General features: G+C 38.1%; 1 protein-coding gene across 1 annotated transcript in view; it reads left to right on the top strand.

Moving 5' to 3' along the window:
• Positions 1-580: 580 nt before the first annotated feature.
• Fam171b (family with sequence similarity 171 member B) overlaps positions 581-24,744 on the top strand; it is a 71,673-nt gene continuing 47,509 nt past the window's right edge. The window contains exon 1 of the mRNA XM_005324395.4: positions 581-984. Within this exon, the coding sequence (XP_005324452.2) occupies positions 759-984 (226 nt within the window). The 5' untranslated portion in view covers positions 581-758. The remainder of the gene's footprint in view (positions 985-24,744) is intronic.

The following is a 24,744-nucleotide window of genomic DNA, read 5'->3' on the forward strand; positions in this document are numbered from 1 at the left end:
CACCTGATTAAATGATGGCACATAGTAAGCACCTAGTTAAGTATTTGATTAAGATACTTTTTTTTTGAGCAAATGAAAAGTGGAGGTTACAATTAGGAAAGAAGAAATTAGGAATATTTTATGATGTAGAAAGAAATTCTCGCTCAGGCGGGAAAAGGAAGTTTATTAAAACCCGTGGAACCTCAAGATAACTTCTGGTTAAGTAAGAAGACCTTGACGTCGCAGAACCTACTTGGTGAAGGGACCTAGGCTTTGGGATCCGCTGATGCCTTGTTAAGCGTTAAACGAAGGTAATCAAGGTGCCACCTCTTTCTGACTTTGAGGTCAGGTGTGAGCAATTTTATTCCACTTTCTGGAAAATCTCCCGCCGCCTCAGTATGGATTAAAGGGTCTTCTAGCCCCCAGAAGTCTCGCCTTATTGTCTCCACTCAGGGCACGACCCCAGCATCCTCAGTGCTCGGTGGCAGCCCGGCGCGGGGCCGCGGTACTGGTTAGCCCCTCCCGGCGGGTCACGTGCGCGAGGATGCTGACGCCCCCCCTCCGCCCCCCGCCGTCCCCTCCGCCCCCTCGCCTCCCGGGCCTCCTCCTCCTCCCCCTCCTGGTGAGGGTGTGCGAGGCAGACGGCGCGAGGGGGAGCGAGAGAGCGAGCGAGCGAGCGAGCGAGCGATCGGGCGGGCGCTGCCGGGAGCCCGCAGCCCTGGCGCCGGCCGCCGACCAGATCCCCGCAATATGCCTCCGCGGCCCTCTGGCTCTCGGCCATGGCGAGACTCTGCCGGCGCGTCCCTTGCACCCTGCTTCTCGGCCTGGCTGCGGTGCTGCTAAAGGCACAGCTGGTCCCGGCGGCCGCCAGAGCCGAACTCAGCCGCTCGGACCTCAGCCTCATTCAACAACAGCAGCAGCAGCAGCAGCAGCAAAAGCAGCGAGAGGAGACGGAGGAGGAGAGGCCAGAGGTGCCTGGGGCATCTTCTACCTTGACCATTCCAGGTAGGTGCTGGCAGTCCCGGCCTGCCTTTCCATCTCGGCAAGCGGTCTCATCTGGCCTCGCTGGCGTCCTCGCTCTTTCCCTAGCCAGAACACATCCCTTAGCCTGTCCTTATCCATCCCCGTCCTTCCCGACCTCCCCAGACTGCCTGTCCACCCTTTGGTCCATTGCTCAGCGCCGGAAATCTGCTCGTTGGGGATGAGCTTTCTGGGAAGCGCAGAGCGCTGCAGTGGGTTGGGAGGGGTCGGGGTGGGCTACTGCTTCGACTGATCTTTTTCTTTTCCCTCCCCTCTTCCCGAATTTCTCCCTCCGCTCTGGGAATGATTGTGTACACATACACAGCTTTCAGATCTCTTTAGCATGTTTTTTTCCCCCTCTATCCATTTTCTCTTAGATACCGAGAAATCTTGCCATATACACCCACACACCCCTTTTCGCCGTTTCTCCTTGCCTGCTATATTTAAATTTTGAGCCGGAGAAGGAAATCTTGATTTATTTCTCTCTCTCCTTATCCCAGGAAGGGTTTAAGGCATTTTGAAAAAAAAAAAATTGTCTCCAATACAATAAGATGAAATAAAAATGAAACAGGAGTTTGTAACTAAAGGGAAAGGAGAGTGGGAACAGATAAGATAGTATGGAACAATATTAGTGCAGCACAAGCCTGCCCCCAGAGAGGAGAATCTCTTTACTTGTTAGTAGAACTTAAATGAGGCAGATTCTTGACACATCCAGTGAGGGTGAAGAAATAGGGGTGCAGTGTATGTGGCTGTAACAGACTCTCAGTTGCAGCCTGCAACTCCCCCTTTGAATCTCTACTGGTAAGCTAAAAGCTGGATTATCCATTTAAATAGCCTTTACCCAGCCCCCAGCCCAGTTCCCTTCCTGGCTATAGATGTAGCCTGCTTTTTTGGAAAGGGAAAAAGCCATTAATTTTCTGGCTAGTGGGCTTAGGTTTTTCAAAACCAAAGTGAACTATATCATAACGTTTATTTTTGTTTTAAAATCCTGCCGAGTAACATCATACAAGATGCTGGAAATGAAATTCTAAAGAGTGGATTCAGCATCTTATTTTGTATTGCTTGCTCATCATCAAAGAGCAGTACTCAGGCATGCCAGCTGCGATTCATGACATAGCCAGGATGATTTAATTTATGGAAGTGCTTTGAGCATAGGATGAAATCACCAAAGTGTGCAGGAAAGCATGTGTTTCTGACACCCTCTTAAACCAATTAATAACACTCAAGCGCAGCTGAAAGAATTGAAAGGTGTTCAGTGTTTGTTGGTTTTCCTAACCAGCTTTTAGTACCCAAAAGTGATAATAACATGGTGTGGGCGAGGCTGCTGTTAGACATGCTAAACCAAGGAAACTGGAGATAGTGATTGAGTGTCTTCATTACAGGAGGGATTTTATAAATAACTATGAAACAGAAGTCTTGGAGAGTGTTAATGGGTTTCATGGTTTGCAATATATTTATTTCAATTTATCTTTCAGGAATATAAGTTAAGTGGGTTTTCACTGCAACATTATATGTATGTTGTGATGAGAGCTATGAATAATAGCAGTATGAACATTTTGAATCCAGTATGAAAATAAAATATTTTTTTTTTCTGATCCTTTGAGTTTTTTAAAAGGATGATCGGGAAGCTAGCAGTCTTTGTTTTATTTACCTACTACGCTAATTGACGTAAGGAACCACTGTCTAATAGGTCAAACTAGAACCTGAAAAACAGCATATGTCTCTTATTTCTTCTTCAAAAACTCCAATCCCCTGTCCAGTGCAAATGAGAGCAATTCAGTTGATTGCTGTTTGAGTTATTGGAATATGGTGTCGAATAATGAAAGAGCGTATTAATAAGTGAAGTTAACATACCCCTCTGAATATGTTATAGTCTCTTCTCATTCCTCATTTCAACCTTTGTTCCCCTCCTGTCTGTTCTCATACAGAACAGTCATCTTCTAAAAAGCATTAAATAGGATCATTTCTGCTTAAAATCCTCCAATCTGCTCACAATCTCTCTCACGCTAGATGCCCAGATCTAAAAATGGCCTAGAGTGGTCTGAATCCTGTGTTGCCCTCTCTTTCCCACTCCCACAGTGCTTTCCCAGTTCATTCCACTGTAGCCACACTGGCTCCATGTCTCTTAAGTTTGCAAAGAGGTTCAGGTGCCTGGAATTCTGGAACTTCACATTCTTCAGGTTTTCTCAAATATCACTGTAACTGAGAAGGCTTTCCTGGCCAGGTATGGTAATCTACATATCCTTCTGACCTTACCCTGATTATTCTGTTCTCCTGGGTACTTAACCTCAGCCCTTCTTATCAACCTGTCTCCCATTACTTGAATGTTAGCTCTGTATGGCATAGACTTTTTTCACTGCTGTTAAGAGCATTTGGTATGCAGACATTTAATGGTTTGCTGGATGGATGAATATGCTGTGGTACCAATGAACACTTTTACTTTCTCAGTATTTTCTAAATATTTAACTTCTTGTAAACTTTCTTATTAATTTTTTGCTAAATTCCAATAAAAACAAACAAAAATTTGTAGTAGAGGTGATAAAGTATATAAATTTTGGGTGCTTAATTTTACCTAATTTCAATGTTTATTTTATGCTATCTATAGAGAATTAATTGATACTGATACTTGAGACCTCTTACTAGGTCCTGTCATGAAGATTCTTTACCGAGGTGCACTTAATATCCTCTTATTACCAAGGAGGGTATTATAGCGTATTATACCTTTAAATACCTGTGCTTGAGCCTGGGTTTATCCTTTGCCTCTGTGTGGTGCTTCTGATTTTATGGACATGTCAGGTGAAAGCTATAGAATTTTTCTCAGGCAAAGCTTAGAAGAACTTAGAAAACTAAGACACATTCACTGATTGGTACTTGTCCATAGTAGAGAAGTTGATCATCTGCCTTGGTTAGTGTTCTGTGGACTTCGTTATTCTGAAAATTCATGTCTATAACTTGTCAAAACAAACATTGTCTTCAGAGAATAGTGAGAATAAAGAAATATTGAGACTGGGATCTATTAAATCATTTGTTTGTTCCAGCATATCTAGCAGCTTTGATTTCTCCATCTGTACCATATTTGCTAGAAATAAGTAAGTTAGGGTCTGAGAAGAATTAATTTGGGGGCTGGTAGTAGTTGAGACAACCATAATATTTTCACTCTGATGGTCCATTAGGTGGGAGGCATGCTAGGAGTTGGGGTGAGGGGAGCTGGAGAAAATAATGAGCTACATTTAAAATTCTCCACATGAAGCATAGGACACGGGGGATCTCCATAGATCTTTAGGAATGCCTTCTGCATACAAAAATTCTTGGGGCTGGGGTTGTGGCTCAGTGGTAGTGCACTCGTCTGGCATGTGTGAGGCACTGGTTTCGATCCTCTGCACCACATAAAAATAAATAAAATAAAGGCATTGTTTCCATCTACAACTAAAAAAAAAAATAAAAAAAAAATTCTTGGTAAGTATATTTGTGTGGTATAAAATTTTTTGATTGTGTATTTTAGTGATGTATATTTTTAAACTTTATAGAAAACAAAAGGAATAGCATAATAAAAGACTACACCTGTAACTCAGTTTTAACAATGATTAAAATTTTGCCATGTTATTTCACCCACATCTCTACCTATTTCTACATGATTTTTTTTGAAGTAAAATATATTGGAAATTAAATGTGTAGTTAATACCTTAACTACACATTTTCAACAATGACGATTCCCAGGTATCCATCACTCCACTAAGATATATATATTTGGGGCTGGAGTTGTGGTTCAAAGATGGAGCACTTGCCTGGCATGTGTGAGGACCTGGGTTCGATCTTCAGCACCATATAAAAAATAAGTAAATAAGATAAAGGTATTGTGTCCAACTACAACTAAAAAATAAATATTAAAAAAAGATACATACATTTACATCACCCAGAAGTTTCCACAAGTCTCCTTCCTAGGCAGTTTCTGCTTCTCACCTGATGTTCTGATTGTTTTCATCAGAGATTAACTTTGCATTTTCTAGAACTTCAAAAAATGGAATTAGATGGGATGTTATCTTTTGTATCCAGCTCTTCTTCACGTAGCATGATTTTCATGGATTTCATTCACTAGAACACATTCAGTAGTTTCTTTTTACTCTCGGGTAGTATTCCATCCTATGAATCACGATAGTTGTTGCTTATTGCTTCCTTTGTTATGGGTGTTTGGGTTGTCTCCAGCCTTAGCTATTGTAGGTGAAGCTACTGTATTCTTATACAGGTCTGTATGTGGACATGTTTTTGTATCTTGTGGATAAAAGCCTAGGAGTGGAATTGCTTGGCCAAGTGGTATACTTTTGAAGTTTAAAAGGATTTCCCCCCATATTCCATGTAGGTGGGACCTGAGTCACCAAATAAAATTATTAATTAAAAATAATGAAGTGTAATACACAGAATTAAAATATAATTTAAAAAATTCGAAATTAACTTTAAATTAATGTTTCATACTAACTTTAATATATAGAGTATTGCTGTATGGTTTTAAAAAAATATTTATTTTTTAGAAGTAGTTGGATACAATACCTTTATTTTGTTTATTTTTATGTGGTGCTGAGGATAGAACCCAGGGCCTTGCATATGCTAGATAAGAGTTCTAACACTGAGCCACAATCCCAGCCCCTTGCTGTATGGTTTTAAAAAGTAACTTGATTTAAACTTTTTAAATTTATTTGAGAAATTTTTTAAAAAATAATTGTTTTATTTCATTTATTTATTTTTATGTGGTGCTAAGGATCAAACCCAGTACTCCACACATGCTAGGCAAACACTCTGCCACTGAGCTACAGCCCCAGCTCCTATTTGAAAAATTTTATTGTGTACATTTAAGGTATGTAACATGATGTCTTGATATAAGGAGATAATTACTATATTCAATAAATTAATGTATCTATCCTTACCACATAGTTAGCCTTTTCTTTCCTTTTCTCCCTACTTTTTGTAAATTCCCAGGATACAATACAATATTATAATGTTGCATTTCTGGACCTACTCCCCCTACATGTCTGCAACTTTGTACCCATGTCCTGCATCTTATCATTTCTTTCTGCCTCTGATAACCACTATTTTATTCCCTATTTAAATCTCCTCACCTATGCAAATATTTGTTTATCTTTTTTTCTCTTTAAAGAACTTGAAACCAATAGGAAAAGTGGGATTAGACATTGACAGTTCTATTTTAAAAGTACTCATGCTGTGAAGGTCATATTTCCAGATGGGTAATATGATTTCTTTCCAGGATTTTAACAAAGAAAAGGAGCAATTTTTTTGGTGTTGATTACAGGTTGAATTTAAGTCCAGTTTGTTTTAGTGGTGGTTTTATGTTTTTAATATGACTGAACAGAAACTGTACCAAATATTTTTATGAAACAAAACTCTGCCCCCAAGTATATAAATATTGAACTTGACTCCCTTTCAAAGTTCTGTCTGACTAGGTTAGCTGCAATGTTTAGTCATTCATTTACTTGGCTTAGTGTAATGTTTCTTAATTTCCATTTTCCAAATTGCTCTAGCTGGGAGATCAGTGCTATATTTTCCACCTGTAACTGGAAAAAAGTGTGCGTTAGAATACTTACCTGGAAGAGTCTAAACTGTGAGAGCTATGTGTTTATGTGTGTAGTGAAATGGAAGCTTAAGAAAACAGCTTCTGTTTGCTTTGAAGATTCTGTTTGGAGATGCCTTTTTAATTGACCTTTTGTGTAAGCACAGTCCACATGTCTGAGCCATATCGGGTTTCTGTGCCTTTTCAATTCTTTTTCTTTTATGACTATCCATATCATAATCATTAGATTGCCTTCTTAAATACTTCTTGGTGATGTCTGTGAATATAAAGGCCAGTTCACTTGGGCATAAAACGAGTGAGTGATTCTGATTGCCATTTCATGTAGGGCAGTGGATTTGAAGGAAATGGCAATCAGTTTCCATCATTGCTAACATGTCAAATACGCCTCGATGACCTAATGAGCCAAGACTGTATTGTGCCTCAGTAATGGATCGTGACTCTTGAAACCTTGAGTTCGATGTCAAAGTTCTCCATATTAAGGTTCTGTCTTGCACAGAAGATAAGATTTAAAATTAACTTGATTTATAAGTAATTTCTATTTAATATGCTTCTTCATCAGGTTTCTATGTCACATCCCTTTAGGGAATAATTTAACATTTAAATAAACATTTACAAGTATTATCAATTATTGTACTTTTCAGTAAAGAAATATTATTTATAAAATATTTTTAATTCACTGGTTAGTTCTGCTGAAATTTAGAACACTTACCTGGCTAGGCAAATTAAAATTCATATCTGTGGACTCAAATGCTTGTGGAGTTTAAAAGGTGATGATTTGACCAGGTGGAAGTTGATAGTCACGTCCCTTATACTGCTAGGCTTCTGGCTTCCATCTGAGTTATATGCTCTAGGGAGATTACAGAACTCCATATCGTTTGGCCTTTCTAAAATGTTATTCCCATCTACAGACTCCTCTGCTTTTTAAAAATAGGAATGTGACAGAAACAGAAACAGATGGTTTGATAGAAGATTTATTTTTCCTAATGTGTTAATTATAACCAGAAGGTGAATAGAGACTACAGAGGTCTTGGATGTTGTGACTCACTGGATTCTGTAACCCATTCCACACTTGCCTGCTCCCCTATATTTGGGGAAAGGATAGAAATTAAGGGATGTCACAATGCGGCTCAGAATAGTTAAGTGGATTACATTTCCTCAAAAACTTACACATATGATACTGGTCTTTCACATTTGTGTTAGTGGGGTTTGTTTATAAATGAGCTGAAACAAGTTTACCAAAAGAATATCCATTTACTGTCAAAATGAAATAGAAGGAGACCATTCTTTTTGTGTAAGGGAAAGATGTCAACAAGAATAATGAGTGTAGTAGAATTTATTTAATTATTTAAGTAGAACGAACCATGCACGGTTCCGTGACAAGAGCATGCTGTGAAACAGATTATGGTTAATTAAATGTGTGTACCTGAAGTTAAAATCTTGTCACCTTATTTCTATTTCAACAAACTGGTATTTAAAAAAATATTTACATTGAAAGATAAATAGTTTCATGTCACATTGTAAGTACTTCTCAGAGTTTATTTTATGATATATTTGTACTGTTACGTTCTAGAGGTTTACCAAGAATGTTGTGATTTGAACGTCTCCAAATTTAAATGTGCCTTTATATTAGTTAAGTTTGTCATTATAATTATGAGAAAAATATTTTATGGTAAGGTATGAGATAACATATCTCATCTAATGCTGCTTACAATGAAGCAATGTCCAAATTATAAAATATGTAATCATTTTTAAACAGAAGTGTTCATTTTGCAGATTTCTGCTGCCATCTATGCTTTATGATAAGCCTTCTTGAACTTTAGGAACTAGAATGAGATGGAAATTGCCTTCTCCTAAATGCTTTCCTCTGGCTACGTTTGAAAAGTGTGTGATGAAAGCCACCACATATCCTTGAAAGAAATTGTGGTGTTGCCTGGCAGTTACAAAGTCTGATAGAATTTAGTTAAGGATAATTTGATGGTTTCCTTTGTAGCAAATATGGTAGAGAATGAGCTTTTTCATAATTTCAAACTTTCATTACTGCCTGATTCAAGTTTGTGAACCAAAAGAATGGGTCTTTTAAAAATTGCTTCTGTATCATATTTCAAATGGGGAAAAAGTCTTGTGATTCAACGGAGCTTGGCAAATACAGAAGTAAAGATGTGGGAAGTGAAGATTTTGGCAGCCCTAGAGAAGAGATACTACAAATCACTGTGATGAGAGGGGGTCAGGTAAGTCAAGTTTGCTGAGGTAAAAAATATTCTTAAGCAGGGAATCTTGTTTCTCTTCTGGATGTGTAAGGTCCTCCCTATTTCCTTATGTCTAATAATGTAGAGGTTCTAGGGAACCTGTGGTGGTGGGGGGCAGAGGGGGTGAATAGGGTTCATAAAAACCCTGAAATTAATTTTACAATCTGAAGCTGTCCAGTGTTCAGTGTCTATGAGCTTTTCAAAGGAATTCCTAGCTTCTAAAAGGTCAAGAAAACCTCCATGGCTAATTAGGCCTTTGTCAGTGGACTCGGTAAGAAAAGAGCAAAGGTAACATTCACACTCAAAATACACTTCGCTGGGCATGGTGGCGCATGCCTTTAATCCCAGCAGCTCAAGAGGTTGAGGCAGGAGGATCAGAAGTTCAAAACCAGCCTCAGCAACTTAGCAAGGCCCTGTCTCAAAATAGAAAACAAAAAGGGCTGGGGATGTTACTCAGTGGTTAAGCACCCTTGGGTTCAATCCTTGCTATGCCAAACCCAAACAAAAAACAACAGTTTGATTCAAATAGCATTTCTGTGTTTTATTATATGTGTTTTATATGTGTGAGGTTTTTCTCTTATTTTGCAGATGAGATGGGTAAAATAGGCTGTATAACCAATTCAATGAGAAGGCTTTAATCCTGGCAAGCAGTGAAGCTTAGCATGTAGTACCTAGGCAATACCGAACCTTTCAGCCTTTAGTTTTCCCTTTCTGTTTGCACAGAGGCCACCAATATGTAATAAATATCTTTTGATAAATCACTTGACTTTGAACTGCTTTATATCCAGATTTTATTATGTAACAAACCAGTGGGATAGCTTATAGCTGAAAAACCCTGTGTTAAGAGTTCCTTGGCAGTCAACCCAGAAACTCTGTGTCTTGCTCTTGGCTACCATACTGAAGCATAGGTTGTTGAGATTAAGCTAATGATTAATATGGGCTCTGATGGCTTTCCCAGTCATCTCTTCCTTGAGATGTATTGATAAGTCTCAAATAGTTTTAGCATGCCTACCTTGGTTGTAATCCCTAGGAAGGCATGTATAAAAACCCAAACCTTTCCCACCTGCTGAAACAAATATTAAACTTTGGTCTTTAAACAATTTTGGGGTCCAAGAAGTAATTTAAAAAGCTTAAAAGTGATTTAGATCTGTAGTGTAACGTACTGTTTTTGTCACATCGTTTCAGACTTTGGAGTTAATATCTTTAAACTCAGTAGAGCCCATATTTTTCGTAGTTTTTTGATTCACACCTCTCTTGGCTTCAGTGGTAACTGATTGCATTTGGAAAAGCTAGATACTATGAAGAGTGAAAAGCAGAGTGAAGGATTTCCTTGTTTTGAGGACTAGCTCTATCTTGAAGAGTCTTTCTTTCATTTGAAAATCCAAATGCAGAAATTTGTATTTCCACCTATTGTGATATTTCAAAAGTAAATAATAGTGTGTTGAGACTTGGAAACCTGCAGATTCAGAGAACAGCATGGGGCAAAGACATGAGGGGAAAATAGATTTTGGTATCCCTGAAAAATCCAAGACCTATTGTGGTCATTATGCTTGCTGTATGTAAGGAGTGGCTCTAGGATTAGGGCTTCATAAAGGGATTGTGTGTGGGGGGACATCATGAATCCAGTGGCTTAGAGAGAGGTTTGACAATGTCAGATGGAAATATGTTGGCTCCCTTTCCTTTCCCATCAATACAGTATAAACTCTATAACACCTAAATGATTTGCTACCTAATAATTATGTTGAAGATTTGTACTTAGGTATTGTTAGAGCCATAAGATGTTTGCATTATAATATATGAACCATTAAAACATCTTTATATTCTAAAAAAAGCAGAAAAAGTAGCTTTTTCCAATTTAATATTGTTTGTTTCCCTATCATGAAGTCATCTCATCCACTAAAGTTGCTTTAAATATCAGCTATACGCTAAGGTTCCCTAGAACTCGTTGTGTGGATATATCACAGGGATCTGTTTCATCACATCTAAAACTGGACTCTTGATTTCCCACCACATCATACAGAATAAGTGCTTCCTTCCTTACTGTCATTAAAAATCAGTGATGTGCCTCACTGGCCAATGAAAGGGTGCGTTCTTGCCACCAGCTCTACCTTCCTCTACTCATTTAACAAGTCTAGTAGTCTACCCCTCAGTATTCCTCACCTGTTGAGTTTTCTTAATTTTCATTGCCCCTGCAGGTTGGCATGTTAACTGGTCCCCTCATGTCTGTTTTTTTTTTTTTAACATTCAAACTATTAAATCTGGGCTGGGTATAGCTCAGTGGCAGAGCACGTGTGAGGCACTGGGTTCGATTCTCGGCATCACACAAAAAAAGGCATGCTGTCCATCTACAACTATCAAGAAAAAAAACAAATATTAAATTCATTTACATTTTATACAATGGAAATACTGATACAAATAGCTACATACTGTGTCATGTCTGTTTTGGATGCTCACATCCATACTCCCCAGGAAAGTCATGGAATTGTTCCCCTGATCTATCCTCCTTTCACAGTGATTATTTTAAAGTACAAATTTTGTATACTGAGAACCATTACCCTGAAAGCCAAGTCAGAATCCTTAACATGGCCTGTCAGGCTCTGTATGATTTGCTATTTCAGTCTTGGCTTTGGCTTCTCTCTCCACCGTGATGCTCAAATTCTCTGTGTGTTGAGAGTGATACATCCGAGACTAACAGGTACCTCAGGGCCTTTATACAGGTTGTTTGTCTGCTTGTGACTCTTCTATCATCCAGCAACTTCCCCCAGACATACCCCAGTCATCTGGATAATTGTATTCAAACTTCAGATATTATTTAAATGCCATTTCTTTTAAAACATTTCTTTCTTTGACTTTCCAGTCTGAACTGGATTCCTCTATCATAAGCACCTTCTACTTGATCAAGGTCTATAATTAATTTTTGGCTAGGTACTTGTTCCATATTTCCATGTTTGTCTTTTCCTCTAGATTGGAAGCCAGATGAGGCCAAGTGCCATAATTGTTTTGTTTGGGGCTATATACCAATACATTTTTTTATTGAATAAATGACTCCATATAAATAAATGTTTGGGGGATGGAATACATCTTTTCATCCTCACACTTGAGCTGATTTTTAAAGGATTTTCATAGGGCAAAGGCTGAAGGTCCTCAGGAGTGATGTGGCCAAAGTATATAGTTCTTGATACAGAGCAATGCTGGTTTAAAAAATATATATACAGGAGGAAGAACTGCTATTCACTTGAATTCAGCACATTATAATGCTGGTTTATATAGGGGTGTGGCAATAACAGAAGATTTAAATGATTTTATTCATTTAATTTTTAAAAAATGTATATTTTATTTAGTTCTACAGTGCTGGGCATCAAACCCAGGCACTTGCACGTGTTAGGCAAATGCTTCACTACTGAGATACAGGCTTAACCTCCCATTTTTTTTTTTTTTTTGGTGGGGGGATTACCGGGGATTGAACTCAGGTGTACTCAACTACTGAGCCACATCTCCAGCCCTATTTTGTATTTTATTTAGAGACCTAGTCTCACTGAGTTGCTTAGGGCCTCACTAAGTTGCTGAGACTGGCTTTGAACTCGGGATCCTCCTGTCTCAGCCTCCTGAACCACTGGGATTATAGATATGTGCCACCATGCCCAGCAGCCCCAAATGTTTTTAAACAAAGGTCATCAAGTGTTTACTCCTTGCCAGGCATTATGCATGGTATCAAATATATAGAAATAAAATACATTATCACTGTTTGCAGAGAATAGTGGGGACAAATGAAAATGAGTATGATAACTATATTAGAAGGATATATAGGTTACTGTGGAAACAAGTTTTGGAGACAGTAATTTTGCTTGACTTTCCTAGAAGAAAGCAAACCTAAAATGAGTTTCAAAAATGGCTCAGTGGTACAATGCTTGGCTGGTATGTGAGAGGCCCTGGGTTTAATCCCTAGCAACACAAAGACACACACACACACACACACACCCAATAATAGAAATAATAAAGTTATCACACTCACTTTAAGCTATATACATTGATGTATGTATTTTTGTGAATACAACCAATATTTCCTCTTACCACTTGGAGGAGTAACCTGTATGCAGTTTCTTCATTAAAAAAAAAAAATCTCTGAAATTCTGTAAATCTTGCAGGCTGGGGGAACTGAGACAGGGAACAGGTGGCCTAACGGGGAACATATGGGCCGACTGTGGCTGCTCTCCCTTGGGCTCTGGCCCAGCATTCTCAGGGTACTTGTGTGACGTGTGTCTTTTTAGGCTTTCAGAGCTAAGTGGGAGATGACACCTCATAGCCACCATTGAGAGAGTGAACTGTATTCATGTGGATGAGGCCATTTATAAATATATTTAATAAATGACACTGTCGTTACAAATTCGCTCCCCCATTGGGCCTTCTCTGTTTCCATTGTGTCTCTAGTCATCTCACGGAGAGAACCAGGAATTATCACTGGGTCTGTCTTCTTCCCACATATTAAGTATCCATTCACAGAGTTTTTAGTGTATCTTCCTGCTGTTTTATTTTCATGGTCATTTTCCCTGTCCAGGTCTCCTCTCCATCTGGTATAATACTCTGTTGATCTCCCCATTTTTTTCTTCCAACGTAAATCATGACCTTTCTGCATGCATCTTCCTGAAACTGCTGTTTCAGAAAATGTGATTTATTTTATATATATATATATATATATAATTGCCATTAAAATTTGAAGTCTCTATCAGGTTTCTACCTACCTCCAATTATTTCTAATGAATATTTTGAAATAGACTGAAAAATTGAAATAGAGTAGTGGTAATCCATATATTCTCCACCAAGATACAACTGTCAAAATTGTGTCATTTGCTTTATTTTTATTGCTATTTCTTACACACACTATTTTAGAACCAACTGAAACTTGGTTGGTTCCATATATATAGAAATATACATTTTGATAGAGATATAAACTTTGTGTGCATATGTATATGTGTGTGTGTGTGTGTGTGTATATATATACACATATGTAAACTTTTTTTATCCCTAAAAGCTTCAGCATGCCTCTTTTTAAAAAACTATTTTTTAGTTGTAGTTGGACACAATAACCTTTATTTTGTTTACTTTTTATGTGGTGCTGAGGATCGAATGCAGGGCCTCCCACATGCTAGGTGAGCACTCTACCACTGAGCCCCAGCCCATCTGGTAGATTTTTAAGGTTCACTTTGATTGACTTGTATTTGTGCAAATAATACATTTAAGTTATATGCGGTGAGACTTGAGTATTGTATAAAGGTAGCATTTTAGCTACATTACTGTCTGCCAAGGCTCCAATTTATTTTGTTCTTTGGTCATTTCCTCTTGGTCAGTTATGCTATATGTAGTTTTTATGGTGGGTATCAGAACTTTCTTTTCAGTACTTCTCTTTCCCTTTCTTCTTATGCCATGCTTACTCTTCCATTTTTGATGAAGGAGATGGCAAGAGGTAAAACCCTTGAGCTATTGTAAGCCTCGATCCCCACCAAGTGGAGAGAGCCAAGGACAACAGAAAGAATGACTCTCACATAGAAGTGGAGCTCCTGATTTCAGTCCTTCCCAAGATCAGGCTGGACAGTTGTCAGCATGGTTTGCTTTGCCAACCCTTCCAGGTATTCCATGAGCTGATAAATTCATATATTTTTTGCTTCATCAAATTACTATTGGATTTCCTTAATTATTAAAGCCAAAGACCTAATTAGTTTTCCATATTATTTCCCACAGATGTCCTCACTCTAAGCAAATTTTAAATCTTTTGACACATTTTTCTCCCACCTGCATTTAGCCCTAACTCCAGCAAAAACTGACTTAGCCCTCCTTTCCCCAAGAAGCTTTTCTTGTCTGTGATTATCTTTCTCTCACTAGCTCACAAACATGCTCTATTTGATAATTCAGTATTTGCTAATATGTTTTTAAAATTAGTTTCTAATTATTTCTGGTATGTTTACTTTGACTCTCTTGAGCTTCTGGAATCCTTCATAGCATAGATGTATTCATTCACCACTTTATATCCCAGCAAATCTAACACTCAGTGCAAAATATGTTTAAATGGAATCATATGTGCTGTCTTGTTAGAGTAAGGCCCAGGAGCTCTATCTCTGGTCTTCTGCAGTATCTCCATGCCTCTCTCAATGCTAGACACACACTAAGGACTCCAGAATTTTAAAATATGTTCTCAGATTTATGAGTTCCTGGCAAAAATATTGATATTTCAATAATTTAGAAGGTGATGCACAACACCAAAATATGCTTTGAGATTTAGCGCTATTAGTCAACCTGATGTTAAACCAGTCAATCCTGGTATTGGTGAACTAAAGTACAATTCTTAAATCTGGAACACTTTTTCAGAGTAACTTTTTCCCCATGTTCTATATTTTTGTTCCCATTTCTACCTTTATTTTTTTTCTCTTATTAGCACTTAGTTTTGTCACTTTTCAGTCCATGACAGTAACCTCATGCCTTCTCACTCCTGCTCCCCTCCTTTTTCTCACTCTCATTTTCCCCTCACTTGGCAGTACTAATTTAGATGTCCTTAGGTGTCTCTCTTCCACACAGAATTTTTTAATTCTCCTTAAATACTCTTCAAGGGCCTCTGGCTTATAAAAATACATTTCTAAATCTCATTACAAACGAGTACATTTCACTAGTTAGTCATCAATAATTACCAAGTTATTCTTTGCCACAAAAGCCAACCGTCAGTCATTCAATAATTTTTTTTGGCAATTAAGAAAAAACTAGGTGGCTAACTAAATATCAGTTTATGATTGTAAGGTTGGATAGGAAAGAAGTAAGTGGGTGAATTTGAGACTTGCAAGAAGGCCAATGTGTCTGCCTTAAAGTGAAATGAGAGGGTCCTGGGCTGGGAGGCAGAGCATCAGGTTCTCTGATCTCTCCTGGGCTTCTGTAGTTGATTACTCGCAGAGAACTCATTCTAGGGCTATGTGGTTTCGTAGCCAGCGCATGGATGGGTTCTGGTGTTTAGAGATTTAGAGTTCAAAATGTGTTCAAGAAAATCTATTCTTGGAAAACGATTTGAACTCAGAGATGGAGTTAATCACATGTACATGCAAAACTGCCATATTAGAGATGATGTATGTATGTAAAATATGTAGAACTCAATGGGTACTCATCAATTACTGAGAGTAATTTTTGTTAAAATTATATTCTTCAGAACTATGAAATTTATTGATTTATAAGATCGAATAAATAGGGTTAAAAAATAGGAAAAGTAACTTCTTATAGTAAGCATATGTGGAAAAAAATTACTGTTTTTCTTTGAAAACAACTGAGAAACCATATTTTCTCTGAAACATCACCTAGATCAAGCAAGAAAGGAAAATATATTTTAAAACACAAATTAGTGAAATATTCATCTGTAAGCTTCAGTTTTTCACTGTTTTATTGGTCCCTTTTGTAAAGACAAGATAAATTGGCTTTTAAGAAAGGCAGAATCTGGTTGTGGCTTAGTGGTAGAACACTTGCCTAGTACATGTGAGGCACTGGGTTTGATCCTAAGCATCACATAAAAATAGATACAATACCTTTATTTTTATTTATTTATCTACAACTAAAACAACAAAAAAGAATCCAGGTAAGAGTAGTTGTTGTTGTTACTATTATTCTGTCTATAAATTCTTAATTTGCACTAAAATGTTCTCAGCATACAAGAAAAGCTGGCTGTGGTGCTTTGAAAAACTTTTTATTGAAAAGAGAGTGTTTCTTCTTTATGGGAAAAAAACCAGAATGTTTTATAGTTCTCTTTTATCCTTGCTAGCTTTGGCATTGTGTTGGGTCCTATCATATATCTATTAAAATGGTATGTTTTGGAATAGTCTCTTGAGAAGTGAATTCTGCTGCAAAGTAGTTGGAATCTTTTTATTTTGAACACTTACCTCAAAGAAGTTGTCAATTATGTTTCTCTCTAGTATTGCAGTTACCACTCCACAGAAGAGAAGGGCATTAATATCCTAATGGAGGCAGTTGATTGATTAATATATTGATTTGATCTAGAAGATTATGTTCTGTGAAATCCAAAGCTGATTACATCCAGACAAAAATTTTTCAAATGTTGTCAATATTCATAAGTAAAAGAATATTTTTTTCATCATGATTAGAAACTGTACTTCAAGAGAAAACTGTTCAGAATTTATTTACCTTTCATTCTGTATCTACACGAAGGAGAAAGTCATGAATTATAAAGGCCAAATAGGATTCATCAGAAGTTACTAAAAATTCCTAGTTGTGATACAGATTATGTCCAAATTAAAGTAACAAATCAGACGATGGTTTGAAAAAATTGGTGGTACAAAAAGAAATGGGAGCATTATTTAGGAATTACTTTTAGTCCACATTGGCTATAGCTGAAAACAAAGGATTCAGTCACGTTAAATGACCTCTTTTGCCCTGTGCTTCTAGCCAGTGCTTGGCAAATAGCAGGAAGACAGTATCAACCCTGCCCTTGTGTTGGGCTTATAGCAATAGCTTTTTGGATGGTTAGATTGATGGATAAACTTTTACTTCTTGATCAGTTAGATGGAATTGATAAGGGTGGCAAAGGTCAATAAGGCAGCTGTGTCTAAATTGAGGGCCTGATAAATAAAAGATATGAACCCTGTCACTCAGTTTTCTATTATTCCCTCAGGCTTTGTCATCAGAGAAAGACTTAGTAAAATTTTACTTTAGTAATTTCTTTTTTTTTTTTTTATTGATTGTTCAAAACATTACAGAGCTCAAGACATATCATCTTTCATACATTCGACTCAATTGGGTTTTGAACTCCCCAAATACATAATACAGACTCACTTCTGTTACATACTCACATTTTTACATAATGGCATATTAGTGACTGTTGTATTCTGCTACCTTTCCTATCCCCTACTATCCCCCCTCCCCTCCCCTCCCCTCCCATCTTCCCTCTCTACCTCCTCTGCTGTTGTTCAATTCTCTCCCCTTTTTTTCCCCCCACCCCCTTGCCCCTCATAACCTCTTATAATTTTGTGTATCACTGAAGGTCTCCTACCATTTCCATATGTTTTCCCTTCTCTCTTCCTTTCTCTCCCCCCATTCGTCTTAGTTTACTGTTAGTCTTTTCCTCATGCTCTTCCTTCCTGTTCTATTCTTAGTGGCTCTCTTTATATCAAAGAAGACATTTGACATTTGTTTTTTAGGGCTTGGCTAGCTTCACTTAGCATAATCTGCTCTAATGCCATCCATTTCCCTGCAAATTCTATGATTTTGTCATTTCTTAGTGCTGCATAATACTCCATTGTGTATAGCTGCCACAATTTTTTTATCCACTCATCTATTGAAGGGCATCTAGGTTGGTTCCACAGTCTAGCTATTGTGAATTGTGCTGCTATAATCATTGATGTGGCCGTATCCGTATAGTGTGCTCTTTTAAGGTCCTCAGGGAGTAGTCCAAGAAGGGCAATAGCTGGGTCAAATGGTGGATCCATTCCCAGCTTTCCCAGGAATCTCCATACTGCTTTCCAAATTGGCCTCACCATTTTGCAGTCCCACCAGCAGTGAACAAGTGTGCCCTTTTCCCCACATCCTCGCCAACACTTATTGTTGTTTGACTTCATAATGGCTGCCAATCTTACAGGAGTGAAATGGTATCTTAGGGTAGTTTTGATTTGCATTTCTCTGATTGCTAGAGATGGTGAGCATTATACTGTTAAAAGGGACCATCCACCAACAAGACATAACAATTATCAATTTGTATGCACCAAACAATGGAGCTGCAATCTACATAAAACAAACGCTCCTCAAGTTCAAGAGTCAAATAGACCATAACACAATAATTACGGGTGACTTCAACACACCGCTCTCGCCATTAGACAGATCCTCTAGACAAAAACTGAATAAAGAAACTATAGAACTCAACAGCACAATCAATAACTTAGACCTAACTGACATATATAGAATATACCAACCATCATCAAGTGGATACACGTTCTTCTCAGTAGCACATGGATCCTACTCAAAAATAGACCATATATTATGCCATAAGGCAAATCTTAGTAAATATAAAAGTGTGGAGATAATACCATGCACCATATCTGACCATAATGGAATGAAATTGGAAATCAATGATAAAAAAAGGAAGGAAAAATCCTACACCACATGGAAAATGAACAATATGTTATTGAATGATCAATGGGTTACAGAAGACATAAAGGAAGAGATAAAAAAATTCTTAGAGTCAAATGATAATACAGACACAACATACCGGAATCTATGGGACACAATGAAAGCAGTTTTAAGAGGGAAATTCATATCCTGGAGTTCTTTCATCAAAAAAAGAAAAAAACAACAAATAAATGAACTCACACTACACCTCAAAAACCTAGAAAAGGAAGAACAAAACAACAGTAATTGTAGTAGAAGACAAGAAATAATTAAAATTAGAGCAGAAATAAACGAAATTGAAACAAAAAAAACCATTGAAAAAATTGATAAAACTAAAAGTTGGTTCTTTGAAAAAATAAATAAGATAGACAAGCCCTTAGCTATGCTAACAAAAAGAAGAGAGAGAACTCAAATTACTAATATACGGGATGAAAAAGGCAATATCACAACAGACACTACAGAAATACAGAAGATAATTAGAAAGTATTTTAAAACCCTATATTCTAATAAAATAGAAGATAGCGAAGATATCGATAAATTTCTTAAGGCATATGATTTGCCCAGTTTAAGACAGGAAGACGCACACAATTTAAACAGACCAATAACAAAGGAAGAAATAGAAGAAGCCATCAAAAGACTACCAACCAAGAAAAGCCCTGGACCTGATGGGTATACAGCGGAGTTCTACAAAACCTTCAAAGAAGAACTAATACCAATACTTTTCAAACTATTTCAAGAAATAGAAAAAGAAGGAGCTCTTCCAAATTCATTCTATGAGGCCAACATCACCCTGATCCCAAAACCAGACAAAGACACTTCAAAGAAAGAAAACTATAGACCAATATCTCTAATGAACTTGGATGCAAAAATTCTCAATAAAATTCTGGCGAATCGAATACAAAAACATATCAGAAAACTTGTGCACCATGATCAAGTAGGATTCATCCCTGGGATGCAAGGCTGGTTCAATATACGGAAATCAATACATGCTATTCACCACATCAATAGGCTTAAAGACAAGAACCATATGATCATCTCGATAGATGCAGAAAAAGCATTTGACAAAATACAACATCCCTTTATGTTCAAAACATTAGAAAAACTAGGGATATCAGGAACTTACCTCAACATTGTAAAAGCTATATATGCTAAACCTCAGGCTAGCATCATCCTAAACGGAGAAAAACTGAAGGCATTCCCTCTAAAATCTGGAACAAGACAGGGATGTCCTCTATCACCACTTCTATTCAACTTAGTTCTCGAAGTACTAGCCAGAGCAATTAGTAATTTCTTTTGAAGTCTGTAAGGTCCAATAATGGCACCTTAAAAATGTTATACCAAACTATTCAAATGGAAGAGATTGAAGCAGAGAAATGGGCCTGTAGTGCAATATTCAAATTCAACACAGCAAATGCAAGTGAACATATACTAAGCACTGAATTTCTGGCTTTTTGAAAGGAGTTTGAAGAGCATGGTTTTTTTTTTTTTTAATTTTCTCTGTAATATTTATAGGTGGAGAAGGCATACACATAAATAGATGGCAAGTTGTCATAATATGCTCTATTAGCATTTTAAAGTACAGTGAGGAAAAAGGGAAGGAAAGACAAATTTTAAACTATTAAGGGACTAATTTCCCAGCTGTTTATTTCTTATTTGATTTTTTTTTTATCAGCACAGTTTTAGAACCTACATAAATGGTGGTGACTAGAAAGGAATAAGGAGAATTTTATTTTTCTGTTTGTCTCTAAATATAAGGCTAGCTGGTAGAACTTAAGGAAATAGAAACTAAGATTTTGATTTATATTTTCTCACATATTCACCATGATAGTTATTTCCCCAACTACTACTATTTTTATTTTTAAAAATTAACTATAAAAGATTCCAAACAAACAAATACCTAGGTACTTAATTGTTAAGATTAATCCAGTATTAGCCTTTGTTATATTTGCTTCACATTTCTTTCGCCCTCATTTTAAAAAATATTTTAGTTAATAGACCTTTATTTTATTCATTTATTTATACGTGGTGCTGAGAATCAAACGCAGTGCCTCATACATGCTAGGCAAATGCTCTACCACTGAGCCACAACCCCAGCCCCTTTCTCCTTCATTTATAAGAAATGAAGTTAAAGATGGAATCAAGCCCCATTCTCATTCCATTTCTATCCTTACTCAGAATTAATAACTGTCCTGAAATGGGTGTCAATCTTTTTTGTGTTTAAAAATTATAATAGCTGTACATATACATTATTATAGTTTGGACCTGGAATGTGCCCCAAAGGCTTCTGTATTGAAAGCTTGTATTATGCAACAGTATTTAATATTTATTTTTTAGTTCTCGGTGGACACAACATCTTTGTATGTGGTGCTGAGGATCGAACCTGGGCCGCATGCATGCCAGGCGAGCGCGCTACCGCTTGAGCCACATCCCCAGCCCAATGAAGCAGTATTTAAAGGAGGGACTTTTGGCAAATGATTGGAAATTGAGGGTGCTAACCTCACTAGTGGACTAATCCACTGATGGATTCATTGAATGGATTTTTGGGGGGAAGTGGCAGAAACCTCGGTAGAATGGGTCTAGTTGGAGGAAGTAGGTCACTGGAGGCCTGACCTGAAAGGATCCATGGCTCCTTGTTCCCTTTCTCTCCCTGCTTCCTGGCCACAACGATGTGAGCAGCTTTGCTGTGTCATTCTCCTCTGTCCTGAGGTACTGCTTCATCACAGGGCCAGAAACAAAATTAAGCATTTTAATTGATATTTTTGCATAACATTTTGTTACGTAAATAAGCCACTCTGATAGACTACAGTTAAATTTTATTTATTTATTTTTATTATGCAGGAAGCTTGATCAATCTAGTAGGTGTCTCTCTTTAGATGTGTATAAGAATTTATCTAGGGTTCATAAAAAGAAATGGGATACTGGCTTGTATGGGGTATACATTTTTCAGTGTTTCTATGTTTCTATATGTGTCCAAATAGCTTTCAAAAGTAGTGGAAAAACTAACGAAGGTGGCCTCGAATAGAGTGCGTCACACCCTGTGTACCGTGCCACTGCGCGGGTGAATAACAAGTTAGAACGACAAAAACTATCTTGTTAGGAACTTACAGCAAAATGGGGGTGCACCAAAACCTACAGGAAGGATTTCCAGCACGGAGGTCTGGTAATTGAGTCTTGTACACGAGCCAACTGTGCGACCGGAGATCTGGGCTGACTGATCCGCTCAGCCCGCCCCGCGGCTACAAATGGCGGGGAGCTGCCGAGAAGCGACCAGCAATCAGGGAGATTGCTGCAGATTCTGCCGCCTGAGCACTCATGGAGCCCCAGGCTGAGTTCGGGATTTCCCCCACAAGGGAAACTCCACCAAGGAAACCAGCGGCCACCATCCTGGAGAGCTGAAGTAACCACCGCCACTCTCCCACAGATTGCAACAATAAAACAGGTGTGTGTTACTCAGCTCATCTCCCATACAGCGGGAAATTCACATAAAATCTCTCCTAGGCTCTCCGGGGGAGGGATTATCAGAGCAAGCCTGCATAAAGACTCGGGGAAAACTAGAGACACCTGACCTTCAACTCCCCCTCCCATCAGCGGGGAAAACAAAACCTGTATTGCCAGCGCGGGGGAGGGGCAAGTGGAAAAAATCAGAACAATAGAGTGCCAGAGGGGGGCTTCTCAATAGCCACCCTCCACGCCCAACAAAGGCAGGCCCAGAGCACAGTTTGAACTGCCCAGAGGCATCACTCAGGGGAAATCTGGTCTAGCAGGAGAAACCAGGGGACTAGAGGCCAGGCCCTCCTGACTAGGCGGCTGGAGTCCATCCCCCGCCAGCGACCCACCACACGACTGGGCAGCTAGAGATCGCCTGCTCACCAGCGACAGCTGGCCCATTGCCCTTGCTACTGAGCAGCTGGAAACCGCGCGGCCGCCAGCGACCAATCGCCTGCCAGCTGCCAGCATGACTGGGCGGCTGGAGATCGCCCGGCTGCCGGCGTCCAGGAGCTAAAACCAACCAGAGACAGTCCAGTCCCACTCCTCCATTTGGACACCTCAGTAAGGAGCCTGGGGCCCGCCATAGCAGGGAGGTGACGTCACTGGAGCTCGGCCGTCGGAATTCCTTCCCAGCAGAATCCACTTTAGCAAGCGTAGTCTATCAATACAAAGGAGAGACAACAGAGATATAAAAAAACCAAAACAAATTTATAGAAGAGAGCAGAAACACAGCAATCAAATAGAGCTGGAAAGTAGCGTGAACATCATGAAAAAAGCGAGAAAAAAGGAGTACAAACAATGGAGGACAACTTAATTCTACAGGAGGACCTAGAAGCATCAGAAACAGGGATAGGGAAAGAACTCAAGGCATACCTAACTCAGATGGAAAGGAATATTAGAGAAGACATGAGACAGCAAGTCCAAGCAATAAAAGTATATTTTGAAAATGAATTAAACAAACAAATTCAAATGGCAAAGAACGAGCTTTACTAGGAGATAGAGATCTTTTAAAAAAATCAAACAGTAATCCTAGAAATGCAAGAAACTATAAACCAAATTAAGAACTCAAACGAGAATATTACAAATAGACTAGATCAAGAAGTCAGAACATCAGATAATGAAGACAAAGTTTATCAACTTGAAAAGAATATAGTCAACACAGAAAAGATGCTTAAATCCCACGAGCAATCTATTCAAGAAATATGGGATGTCATAAAAAAACCAAATTTGAGTCATCGGGATAGAAGAAGGCATAGAGAATCAAACCAAAGGAATGGACAACCTATTAAATGAAATAATTCTAGAAAACTTCCCAGAGATGAGAGATGGAATGGATTGCCAAATCCTAGAAGCCTACAGGACCCCAAACATTCAAAACCACAATAGACCAACTCCAAGACATATAATTATGAAGATAGCCAACATAAAGAACAAGGAGAGAATATTAAAAGCTATGAGAGGAAGGAGGCAGATTACATTCAGGGATAAACCAATTAGGTTAATGACTTATTTTTCATCAGAGACTTTAAAAGCGAGAAGATCCTGGAAAATGTATTTCAAACGCTGAAAAATAATGGTTTCCAACCAAGAATACTGTATCCAGCAAAATTAAGCTTCAGATTTGACAATGAAATTAAAACCTTTCACGATAAACAAAAGCTAAAAGAATTCGCAGCCAGAAAACCAACACTGCAAAGCATTTTGAGCAAAATACTACAAGAAGAGGAATTGAAAAATAGTGCCCAAAACTAACAGCAGGAGGTATCTTAGTAAACGGGGAGAAAAATAACCAAAAAGTAAAAACTAGCCAAACTAAAATAAATATATAAATAAACATGACTGGAAGTACAAATCATATTTCAATTGTAACCTTAAATGTTAATGGCCTAAACTCGCCAATCAAGAGACATAGGCTAGTAACCTAGATCAAAAAAACAAATCCAACAATATGCTGCCTTCAGGAGACTCATATGATAGGAATAGACATACACAGGCTGAAGGTAAAAGGTTGGGAAAAATCATATCACTCACATGGCCCTCGGAAGCAAGCAGGAGTGGCCATACTCATATCGAATAAAATCAACTTCAAACCTAAGTTAATCAAAAGGGATGAAGGACACTATATACTGTTAAAAGGAACCATCCACCAACAAGACATAACAATTATCAATTTGTATGCACCAAACAGTGGAGCTGCAACATTCATAAACAAACTCTCAAGTTCAAGAGTCAAATAGACTACAACACAATAATTATGGGTGACTTCAACACACCACTCTCGCCATT

Source organism: Ictidomys tridecemlineatus, chromosome 7, assembly GCF_052094955.1.
Source record: "Ictidomys tridecemlineatus isolate mIctTri1 chromosome 7, mIctTri1.hap1, whole genome shotgun sequence".
NCBI lineage: Eukaryota > Metazoa > Chordata > Mammalia > Rodentia > Sciuridae > Ictidomys > Ictidomys tridecemlineatus.